This window comes from Bubalus kerabau, chromosome 4 (assembly GCF_029407905.1).
Source record: "Bubalus kerabau isolate K-KA32 ecotype Philippines breed swamp buffalo chromosome 4, PCC_UOA_SB_1v2, whole genome shotgun sequence".
NCBI lineage: Eukaryota > Metazoa > Chordata > Mammalia > Artiodactyla > Bovidae > Bubalus > Bubalus kerabau.
In genome coordinates, this window is record NC_073627.1 from 49,708,396 (window position 1) to 49,720,927 (window position 12,532).

Genomic DNA, 12,532 nt, shown 5'->3' on the forward strand with positions numbered 1-12,532 from the left:
TCTAGATCACTTTGTAAATTTGAGAAGGATTTTTGTCAGAATATATTTGTTGTCCTTGTGGGCTTTGTAAAATTGTTTATTAATAACCTCAATTTAGTACTTTAATTACATTACTACTTATTATCCCTAGATTAATAAATAGAGTTGTAAACTTAGAATATTATACAGAAGTGAAATTTGAAATGCGTAATGCTCTTCATGCCCAGTGTCCATGGAGGAGTTTCAGAACTGGTCAAATTTTAGGCATGTGGGAGAGTATCAGTATGTGTGGTGGGCAGTGGGTAGGAGTGATGTAGCAGGTAACATGTTCAGTCTTTGTCTGGATGCCCCTGGTAAGTAATGTGTGTGGTTGAGTTAAGTGGAATCATGGCAGCTGCCTAGTTAGAAGCGTGCCTGCCCACTGGTTGATCTTAGTGCTTTTCTGTCTTTATTTACAGAGGAAGGAAACAATTTTTGTTTTCCTTTATGATAAACTTTGTGAAGATCTTTTTATGTGTATTCTTACCTTAGAGATTTTAATCATAATCAGTTTTTATTTTAAAAGTTATTTCTAACTTAGGGTGTTTTTTTTTTTTTTAATCTCATTTTTTGGGGTAGATTTTTAGACTTAAAGTTTCAAAAACAATACAGAAACTTCTCATATGCTTGTTTTCACACAGGTTTACTCAATATTAAAATATAATTACGGTACCTTTGTCAAAACTAAGAAATTAACTTTGGTACATCATTATAAACTGAAGTGCAGGCTTTATTTCACCTGTTTCAAAACAGATGTCCTTTTGCTATTGCAGCATTCAGTTCAGCATACCAAATTGCATTCAATCACTTCCTCTTATAAAGAGTTGACTCACTTTTTTTGTTTCGGCTTAAACAGCGTAAGTTTATTTTCTCCCAGTTCTGGTGTCAGTAGGCTTAGTTTCTTCTCCTAAGGCCTCTCTTCCTGGCCCGTAGATGGGCATCTCCCTTCTCTTCACATGATCCTCCCTCCTTAGGTGGCTATTCAAATTTATTCTTCTTATAATGACGCCAGTTATATTGGATTAAGGTCCACTGTAATGACCTCATTTTAACTTAATTTCCTCTCTAAAGACCCGATCCCCAAACACAGTCACATGAGGTTTCTGGAGGTTAGGACTTCAAATCTTCAAATGTGAATTTTGGGGAGATACAACTCAGCCCTGTAGGAGGAGGATAATAGAATTTACTTCACAGACTTGTGAGAATTAATTGAATTAGAACATGTAAAGTGCTTAGAACAGTGATTAAAAATGTTTTGTATTGCTAAAGATGACATTTGAAATGACATGAAAGTGAGACAGCCATTTCACAGATGTCCCTAAGCTCTTGCCTTCTCTGGAAGTGGCTCCTTTGAGTCCTTAAAGTTCTCAGAGCCTAGTACCTTCAGAAGCGCTCCCCACTTACTTTGGATAAGAGTTGACTCACTGTTTACCAAGGTATCTCAAAACAGAAAAGTGCTTTGTGACTGTGAAATGATTTTTTTTTTCTTTCCCAGTATTATAGCGTGCGGGTTAAAACTCAGGCTCTGGAATCATTCAGACTTGGGTTTGTATCCTGGTCTGCCTTTCTTAGCTTGATGGTCTTCCCGAACATCTCAGTAGCGTCATCTACAAAATGGAGATTATAAACAGTGTTTCTATCATAGGATCATTGTGAAAGATAAAGGACAGAAGGCTTGCAAAGCAGTTTACCATCAATCTGATATAGAGTAAGCCCTTAATATAACAAACTTTTCCTTACTGTATATCAGTCGTGGTGTTGGTTTTTAATGATTTTAGAAAGGTTAATATTTCAGTGGCAATTTTATTAAAAAAAAATTTTTTTTTGTATACATTATTTAAAGCCAGACATTATTTTTTAGGGGGTTCTGAGGGCAGCATATCTACAAATGGAAGCTTAAGTCTATCTACAATATTAACACACCATTGCAGAATTACTCTTAAAAGAATTGTTCAAAGATATAACTAGAGCAGTTTTTGTTGGCAGCTTCCAGAAAACTGGATCTGTTTTATATTGTAATTCAGTTTGTGCTAAAAGATCCCAGCTTGTTCATTTCTTAGTGTCCCTTTTAAAATGATCTCAGGCTCTAATTTGGCAGAGGATTACTTATTCTCAAAAAGAGGAGGAGATAACTGGTGTGATAATGAACTTTTTGTTTTGTTCATGTTGCAGCATTCTTTTGTGTGATTTTAGGGCCTGTGGACCAAGTAACTCTCTGCCTTTTAACTCTTAGGAGTGCCTCTGGTACATATGTAGACATTTATTTGTAGTGTTTTGGCTTTGTGCTTATTTACATTTCATCAGAACACATCTTAAGCTACTCACATAAGTAATGAGTTTCACTGAGTCTAATTTTTAAATCTTGTTACTATGTATTCAGACTTTGTTGCTGTAATAGGATGTGTTGACTCTACTAGGTAAGTGTATTCATTCAACTTTCTCATTCTGGAGAAGATGGGAAAACAGAACATTAGAATGTCATATAATCAGCGTATTATTAGTTGACAGTCTGGACAGTGTCTTTGGATTAAAGCATGAGCTGTAAAATTAGCTGGTACCATATAGTCATATGGAAAAGGCAATGGCAACCCACTCCAGTACTCTTGCCTGGAAAATCCCATGGGTGGAGGAGCCTGGTAGGCTGCAGTCCATGGGGTCGCTAAGAGTCGGACACAACTGAGCAACTTCCCTTTCACTTTTCACTTTCATGCATTGGAGAAGGAAATGGCAACCCACTTCAGTGTTCTTGCCTGGAGAATCCCAGGGATGGGGGAGCCTGGTGGGCTGCCATCTCTGGGGTTGCACAGAGTCGGACACGACTGAAGCGACTTAGCAGCAGCAGCAGCATATAGTCATATCCTTGGAGATGATAATGTCTGAAACCTGTTTAGAATAAATGCCTTGTGCTTTAACATGTTATTTCAGGCAACTCCATAAAGAAGAAAGTGAGGTTTTGAACTGCTGGTGATTTTCAGGAGGATAAAAATATACAAATCACCTGTATATTTCATTATAATAGATTTGCTTAGCTATTCTACTGCTTTCAATTCAAGTCTTCAAGGGGCAGCAGCCAAACGGAGTGTAAATTGAATATGAGAATTGAAGCGTTTTTTTCAGAGTGTGTGACCTTGAAGGTCATAGCTAGGAATGAAAGTCTTTTAAATAGTAATTTAGTTAACAGGAGGAAGTCACTGTACCGAGAAGTGCTGTCTTTCTTGGGTTCTGGAACCAGGAAAGTGAGTGAAATTAGAGAAATCATTCCAAGGGACAAGGAAATGTGTGAGAGATTCCTCCTAAAAAAACCTCTATCTGTGATACTCCACTCCCAGTGAGTAGATTTCTTTATAGCATTCTTTTTACAGGATCATTTTTATTTTACTCATATCCACCACTCCAGCTTGCTACTTTTTAAAAAAGAAAAAGTGAGGTCAAATTTATGCCCTTAGAATTTCTGTGTATACAATAGGGGTAGCTTCTAAATCGGGTTTCATAGCCATATGGTAAATCTTGCCGTTAAGTACTGCTAGGATGTGATTAGCTCTGAAATATATAAAGTAAGAGAATACCTTTTTCTCCTTGTATAAATCTGCCAGGAAATAATGTTTTGATTATATCATCCTGCCCAACTTTGATTTTTCTTTCACAGCTCTTGGGACTTCTATAAATATAGGTGGCCAGAGGTTCTTTACTGCGTGAGGTTCTTTTCTGACAATTTTTGTTTACCAACCACACCATTAAGCAAAGGCTTTCATGAAAATTAAAAAGCATGAAGAGTGAAATAATAATCTCCATCATCAGATACGGGCCATGTGTTCATATTCAAGCATTTTCTCTCTTTGGGCTGTGTTGATTAAGCAAGTCACTGAGTTTCTCTATTTATAAATTCATTTTTAAAACCTGTTTCCTTATCTGTAATAGGTTGATTTTGATAGCAACTACATTAGAGTTGCTGAGGGTAAATGGCATAGTAAGTGTTCAGTAAATTTTAGCTATTGCTGTCTTTTATTTCTTTATCCAATTCTATTAAATATAGTATAAGGTAAGTCAAAACACAAGTTGCTAATGTTAAAAAGAATTTAGCAGACTTCAGGGGTTCACGTGGAGCTGTCAAATTGAAGGGAAGTGTGTAGTTAGGGCAGAGAAAGATTTGTTTAGTATTGAGTGTGATTTTATTTATATACATACATGTGTGTGCATGCTTTTGCATGTATGATTATATTTGTGTTTAGTGTCTATAAAGGATACATATTACATTAGGTCTACAGGGATGAAGGTGAGATATTTAGTTGCAGTCTCCCAAAGAACAGAATTGACTGTAATTGGGAGGTAAGGTGAACTAAAAACAGTTTTTTTGTTGTTTTTTTTTTTTTGATGTTATGGGATGTGTTCCTTTGTAGCGTAGATGCAAGGACAAGTGAATTGTCCTATATAATCCTGCTATACTGTCTTGAAGTTAATGTTTGCCTCCTTGAGATTCAGTGTGACTAGCTCATTTTAAGTTTTTATTAGTGTAAGAGAAGTGTGGCTTACTGACCAGGAGAACTCTAGGCAACCCTTTATGGATCCACCTCAGTATGTTTCTAAAAACCTAGCAGTGTGAATGTGAAGATTAGGAGATGAAAATGGAAAGGTATTAATAGAATAGAAGGGATTTAGAGGAACAGCAGTACAGTTTTGTTCAGTTCAGTCGCTCAGTTGTGTCCGACTCCCTGTGACCCCATGAAACGCAGCATGCCAGGCCTCCCTGTCCATCACCAACTTCCGGAGTTTACCCAAACTCATGTCCATTGAGTCGGTGATGCCATCCAACCGTCTCATCCTCTGTTGTCCCCTCCTCCTCCCGCCCTCATTCTTTTCCCAGCATCAGAGTTTTCTTATTGGGGTGCATCTCCTCTGGTCAGCCATTGGCTCCGTGACCATTTGGCAATGACCTCTTTTCCCAGTGCAGACTTTTCTAAACATAATCCTGTAATCTGATCTCTGGATCTTTTAATCAGATTTAGTTTTCCCTCTTTATTTTCTTATTTTAATGTGATAAGTGAAAATTGCCTATTTTACCACCAGACCATACACTTCATTAGCTGCATTATATACTTGGTTTACCAATTCCCAATTATGTATGATGATAGCAGAGGAATTCTAAATTGTTCATCCTGTTCAGTATCCTTCTGTTCTCTTTGCTCTCCATTGGTTTTTGTAATTCCCCCAATTCTCCCCTTTTCTTTTATGTTTCCTGTTAACAGACCTTATATTTAAATATTTTTGACAAGAAAAGGAAACTGGCAGAAAGTCAGTGACAGGACATTTGTTTTGGACCAACTGGTCAAGAGTGGGCATGTGTTGACAGCAAGAAAGGAAAACAAGTATTTGGTCTTCCAGTGTGACATTTTGATCCTTTATCCTGTCATCCAATATATCAGGCTTATTATATGGGGAAAATATGTCTTTTCCTTGCATGTAAAGCACTGAGATGATGGAGATTATTATTTCACTCTTCATGCTTTTTAATTTTCATGAAAGCCTTTGCTTAATGGTGTGGTTGGTAAACAAAAATTGTCAGAAAAGAACCTCATGCATGCTGCCATGTGATAGATAGGTGAACTAGATAATCCTTCATGGTTTGTCTTAATAACAAAATATTATATCCATAACCATATTTACCAAGTGAACCATTGGTTTATTTAATCTTGGAATTTTTTGACCTGGTTACTAGATTATAGCTGAAGGTGATTTCTGTTTGTGGCATCATTAACTTTAACATAATAATGGGTACTGTCAGAAGTGTATTATTTGATTTAAAAAATCATATTCTCTAGAATTTAATCTTCTAGGTAAAATGCTGGGATAATCTTCAGACTACTCAAGTGATGTGGATATTAAAATCAATAGCTTCGGACTTCCCTGGTGGTCCAGTGGTTAAATGCCTCGCTTCCAATGCAAGGAACGTGGGTTCAATCCCTGGCCGGGAAACTTAAGATCCCACATGCCGTTACCACCTTAACTTTGCTTAAAGCTTTGTAGAAAGCACTTATATGTCATCTGATTTTATCCTCAAACTGAAGCTCATCTCTGAGGTGGATTAAATTATCTCTAGTTTTTAGTTGAGGAAATGGAACTTCACAGAGTTTATGTGCTTTCCCAAATCATGTTACAGTGAACTAGGGTTTCAGGGTCACACTTTCTTATTCTGACACTTAAGGGGAGTTAGACTATGAAGAAAGCTGAGCGCGAAAGAATTGATGCTTTTGAACTGTGGTGTTGGGGAAGACTCTTGAGAGTCTCTTGGTGCAAGGAGATCAAACCAGTCAATCCTAAAGGAAATCAGTCCAGAATATTCATTGCAGGGATTGATGTTGAAGCTGAAACTCCAATACTTTGGCCACCTGATGTGAAGAACTGACTCCTTGGAAAAGACCCTGATGCTGGGAAAGGTTGAAGGCAGGAGGAGCAGGGGAATGACAGAGGAAGAGATGGTTGGATGGCATCACCGACTCAATGAACATGAGTTTGAGCAAGCTCTGGGAGTTGGTGATGGACAGGGAAGCCTGGCGTGCTGCAGTCCGTGGGGTCACAAAGAGTTGGACACAGAGTCTGAACTGAACTGAACTGATCACTCCCTATCTGCCATACGCCCATAAAATTATTTGGCCTAGATTCTTCTTTCTGTTGCCTAATGTATGTTTCAAAATTAAAATTCACTGCTTTTTTTTTTTTTGGCCACAAGGCATGCAGAATCTTAGTTCCCCAACAGGGATTAAACCCATGCCCCTTGCATTGGAAGTGTGAACTAACCATTGGACTGCCAGGGACGTCCCTAAACTTGACTGCTTTTATAGCTGTTTATTTGTCTTAGTTTTATTGATGGTTTGAGTACTATTGAAATTAATGTTTTAATAGTAAACCATGAGTGACTCTCTGCTAATGTGTGAATTGTTTTAATTCTGGGTTGCCCGACCACAAGGTAGTGGTATAATAGTTGTTTTGAAAGCAGTTTACCTGTTTGTATATGACTAGGTAAAATGTTCAGGAACAGTTATGAATTAAGGTCTATGAAGTGATTCAGAGAAATGGTTGTACTGTTCCTGACAAATCAAGGTCATATCTGCTTCTTTTCCCAGGTGGTGGCTAATGCTGTAGCAGCACTATCTGAAATCAGTGAATCTCACCCCAACAGCAACTTACTCGATCTGAATCCACAGAACATTAATAAGCTACTGACAGCCCTGAATGAGTGCACCGAATGGGGCCAGATTTTCATCCTGGACTGCTTATCTAATTACAATCCTAAAGATGACCGGGAGGCTCAGAGGTCAGTCTGGTTTTCTGGGTAGCATCTAGGAGCCCTGCCTGGTTCAGTAAGTTCTGGTGTGTCTGTATTAGAATAAGGGTCTGTTATGTTAGGAATAAGGAAAACAGTGACTTATGGGATAGATATTGCTATCCCTGTGGTTTTTTCTCTAATTAGGAACATTTTAGGTAGCAGAGTAAGCCATGCAAAAATAGTTCTTACTAAGAGGAGATGTGTAGCTGTCATTTCTTTTCTGAGCAGCACACTTAAAACAGTCTGCAAAAATCACCCTTATCACCTTCTCACATCTCCCATACAGCAGTTCTTAGCCACTTGGCAAAGGTTTGTGAGTGCCTTTCATTGTAGTGACCATTCTCATTCTTTAAGATACTTAGTATGTAGCCTGATACGAGTTAGTGAGTTGCCTTATACCTGTAATTTAGCACTAGAGAAAGTGGATTGGAGCCTGCAGTATGTATGATGTCTTCCATTAGGTATGGAAATTACATATTTGGAGAACATTTGAAAGGCGCACCTGAATTGTTCTGCTTAGCTCTCTACCACCTCAGTATTGCAGGGTTTTTTTTGGCTAGCAGATACTGACTGCTAAATTTCATGTACATATACATACATTTTGGTGTACAGAATTGGAGTTATATCAATTTTTATTGAGCATTTTGTGCATATAGGCACTGTGATTCTGGCAAAGTAATTCTGAAGAAATGTTGGCTCATTTTAACTATGGTAGGTAGTAAGGAACCTTCCTTGCCTGGCTGAAGCTTGAGCTGCTATAATATAAATGTTCTTCATTTGTCTGGGAAATCATTCCTTCTGGATTTAACCAAAACTCACCCTGATAGTTTCTTTCCATCACTGAAAGTACAAATGTCTCCTGGAAAGAACTTTACATACAATTTTATTTTCTCTTGGTCATTGACGTCTCACACTTACTCACTCAGCAGATGTTTTTTTTGAGCCCATGCCGTGTGCCAGCCATTGTTCTAGGCTCTGAGAATACAGCACGGGACAGACTAAAATCATAGCTCTTATGGAAAATCTCTTCTGAGGCATAGAGCAGAAATATATATAATATGTGTATATAATCCAGTATATAATAGGTCAGATGATGATAAGTGCTAACAAGAAAAATAAAGTAAGGGAGAGATCTAAGAAATACTAGGTGGTTAGGGAAGGCCTCCTTGAGAAGATGGCATTTGTATAAAGACCTAAAGAAGGGCAGGAAGTCTGCTGAGTAGATATAGGAAGAAGGGAGAAAAACACAGCTTCACTTAATCTCGTATCCTTAACTGAGTCAGCTAGCCAACCATGTTGCCCAAGAGCTATCAAAATTAGGTTAATTTCTGGAGAACCCTCAACAGATAATTTAATATCCTATATTTTATGAGACATTTAAGTATAGGTGACTGGGAGGAGGAGAAGGGGATGAGGTTGGGTGAATATTGCAGTGGTATTGTTGTTAAAAAATCAAAAACCCTCTCCAAGATTTGGTTGTTGTTAACAACCAAAAACCCTCTTCAAGATTTCCTTATTATCCTGAAGACAGCAGGTTGGGTAGTTTTCCCTGTCAGTCCATCTCCTCCTGCATCTTATAATGAAACATCAGCTACAGTTGGTTGATATCTTTCATTGTGAAATAACTCTCAGAATGCTTAATTTGACTTCCTATAGGTTGAGGAGAAATGGGCTATGAGGCAGGGAGCCCTTACATAATATGGGGAGACAGAAAGAACTATAAAACAGGAAGGTAAATGGTGTGAGCTTCAAGTGTTTGGGGTATTGGCTATTTTCCTTCCAGTTTGAACGTCCCTATTGCTGGTTTCCTAAAGTCTTCTCGTATCCCTGCTCTGCCTGTAGTTTGCTGGGAATGAGGCGTCTGCAGTGATGAATCCCAAATTTACCTACGCATGGAGTTTTGACTTTTCTAACTGATTCTCTAATTTCTTGATACTTGGGCCATGAGACCTCTGACAGCATTACCTTATAGATTGGATTGAACACAGAAACTGTAATTTAAGATACTAATTTTCATTTTCTGCCCTCAGCATCTGTGAGCGGGTAACTCCCCGGTTATCTCATGCCAACTCAGCAGTGGTGCTTTCAGCAGTAAAAGTCCTAATGAAATTTTTAGAGTTGCTGCCCAAGGACTCTGACTACTACAGTATGCTGCTGAAGAAGTTGGCCCCTCCACTTGTCACTCTGCTGTCTGGGGAGCCAGAGGTGCAATACGTCGCCCTGAGGAACATCAACCTAATTGTTCAGAAAAGGTTGGGAAAAAAAGGAATTGATGATTAAAGTGTTTGTAATTTTGAATTAAGCTTAATGATATCAGTATTTAAAAGGACTGTGTTAAGCTTTGTTTAATGTGTAGAAATAAAAGTATTTTATGGTAGAGCAACTTTCCCAGGGTCAGGAGGCTGACAGTTGATTTTAGAGTGTTCCTACAGTGAATGAATACAGTGAATGCCTGATATTGCTTTATAATTTAGTTTCTTTTCTGAAGGACCTGTTAGTATGCTAGCTAGTATCTGTTTAATATGGTTCAGGCCATAGTTTAGATCAGGTTGTTCGTCCACTGATTCTTCTTGGCAGTATATACTTTACCCCTTAAAAAGCATAAAAATAGTCTGCTAAATGGGTCTGGTTAGAGGGATGTAGAGAAAGATTCTGAGTTTTTTTTTCCTGAGTGGGGTGTGTTGGATGGAGAGGATAGAAGCACAGGTTGGGTATTAATGCAGACTCAGAAAGATACATCAATATATACCTCACTTTCCTTACCTGTATTTCTGTTCATCACAGGCCTGAAATCTTGAAGCAGGAAATAAAAGTTTTCTTTGTGAAGTACAATGATCCCATCTATGTGAAACTAGAGAAGTTGGACATCATGATTCGTTTGGCATCCCAAGCCAACATTGCTCAGGTCAGACTTTAAGTAGATTCAAGTTAAGATCTAGTAATTTAGATCTTAAGAGCTGATCTTCAGAAATACCGAGACCTGAAAATTGTTGTCAGAAAATCCTTAATGGTTGTTCACTTCATGGATCTTTAACAGGTTCTGGCTGAACTGAAAGAGTATGCCACAGAGGTGGATGTTGACTTTGTGCGCAAAGCTGTGCGAGCCATTGGGCGGTGTGCCATCAAGGTGGAGGTGAGTGTTCCTTGGTAGTATAGAATTCTGGGTATTCTCTTTACTCTTTCCTTAAAATACATTTTTAAGTTTATCAGACTAATAAAGCACATTGTTAAAATATTCAGGAATTTTTAATGAAAAGCAGCTATCCCTGATCTCTTTCTTTCCTAAGGGAATCGTTTATAACTCTGTTCATAGTTACAGTTATTTTAATAACTTCTATATCTTTATTATTCTTACGCTTTTATTTATTGATTTGCCATTTGTAGACATTGTCTATTAACTTTTTCTGCTATGAGATAAATTAGTTCATATACTCCATCACTCCTATTTCTCCCCTTCTGTTCTCCCGTGTAGTTACATCATGAGGTTTTTGTTCCTATATTATCTTTGTAAGTTGAGATACCTTTATTTCTTGTTCTATCAACTAGAGTCTTACAAAACTTATTATGCATATTATGCCTATAAATAAGTAGAAACTACACAATACAAATGATTGTGTTTTCTTCCTTACAGAGACTTGGTTTTTTTCCTGAAGTTTATAATGGCCTTATTTTTTTTTAAATTTCATTATGTCTTCATTGCACTCCTATCTTCTTCCAGTTTTTCAAGCATAATATCAAGTTTATAAAACTTTTCCTTTGTTCTAGGCCCTTCTGTCTTCCAGTCCTCTGTCTTTGAAGTGCTTATTCCAGTCTGACTGGCTGCTTTCTTATTTTCTGCACAACCATTTTTCTATACAGCCTCCCTTCATTGCTCTTTCTTGTTGTCAGTACTTTTTCATAGCATTCTTTTTTTGTGGTTGCAATAGTTTCTTAAATCTCTGGGGATGTGAATTATAGTTTTGGTTTTGTTTCTACAGTTTGAATTTAATTATCTCGAATATTTTACAGTGATGGTTGCATGTCTATATATGGTTTTTTAATTAAGATGCATAAGTTGGTGCTAGTAGTAAAGAACCAGTCTACCAATGCAGGAGATGTAAGAGACGCAGGTTTGATCCCTGAGTTGGGAAAATCCCCTGGAGGAGGCCATGGCAACCAACTCCAGTAGTCTTGCCTTGAGAATCCCATGGACAGAGGAGCCTGGTGGGCTACAGTCCAGAGTCGCACAGAGTCAGACATAACTGAAGTGACTTAGCACACACATACCATGTATATAGTAAACAGCTGCCCACTTACATTAAAAATGAGATAACAGGAAAGTTGTCAGGATTTCTGTGCATGTAGGTAGGGCTGTTGACTAGCAAGTTTCTGCTTTAGGACAGGGAGTTGATTGTAACTTGTTAAGTCCTCTGGAAGAGTGTCTCTGTGGTCTTAGAGGGCAGATTTTTTCTAGCTTGATTGAAATCTTCCCGTAGATATTAAGGATTGCAACTTACATTACTCTGCTTCATCAGTCCTCCATTTATTTTTCCTCACTCAGAAATTTGTTGAAATTAATGATGGCTTCTGTTCACAGTGATATTGTAGATTCAGAGTTCCATATTTGTTCTTACTACTGGACTGTGTGCAATGCTTGGAGTCAGACCATATGATTTCACAAGGATAGTTCTAAAGTAATTTGTACAGTACAACCAGTGCTTCATAGGATCAGAAGGAAACAGATGCTGTGTCAGTGAAAAGTGTCTCTGAAAGCCAAGTTCCTAATTGGCCTTCCTTATTTTTATTTTTGTCAGTGCTATTTCATATAGTTACCACTGATAAGTCATTTAGTAGACTAGTTGTTATAACAAGAAGTTAATTCATCCTGGTTTCTACTCCTGGTTCTGCCAGTTCAGAGGCTTCAGGTATTTAATACACATGCTTCTGTCCCATCTGAGAAATCAAAAAGTCTGTTTATTGGATCTTGATGTGTTCTGTCTTTTTTTTTTTACCACCACACTTCACATACTTAACTTTTGTCTTTTTCTTTTCTCACTGAGCAGTAGCCGCCTACTTAGGGTACTAATATAGACAATTTTCAGAACTTTTCTGATGGCAGAAGAGTCATTTTGTGCTTTTCACTTCCTGAATGTCATTGCCTTATTAACCTCTCTGACATTGCTCTCTAAAAACTCTCATTCCAAAGTTAAGAGT

General features: G+C 37.8%; 1 protein-coding gene across 4 annotated transcripts in view; it reads left to right on the forward strand.

Annotated features, from left to right (window-relative positions):
• The window catches only part of AP2B1 (adaptor related protein complex 2 subunit beta 1), a 114,057-nt gene that overhangs the window by 27,355 nt on the left and 74,170 nt on the right, over window positions 1-12,532 (forward strand). For all 4 annotated transcript variants that reach the window (XM_055577298.1, XM_055577297.1, XM_055577295.1 and 1 more), the window contains 4 exons: window positions 7,137-7,327; window positions 9,370-9,591; window positions 10,124-10,244; window positions 10,377-10,472. In XM_055577298.1, the coding sequence (XP_055433273.1) occupies window positions 7,137-7,327; window positions 9,370-9,591; window positions 10,124-10,244; window positions 10,377-10,472 (630 nt within the window). The remainder of the gene's footprint in view (window positions 1-7,136; window positions 7,328-9,369; window positions 9,592-10,123; window positions 10,245-10,376; window positions 10,473-12,532) is intronic.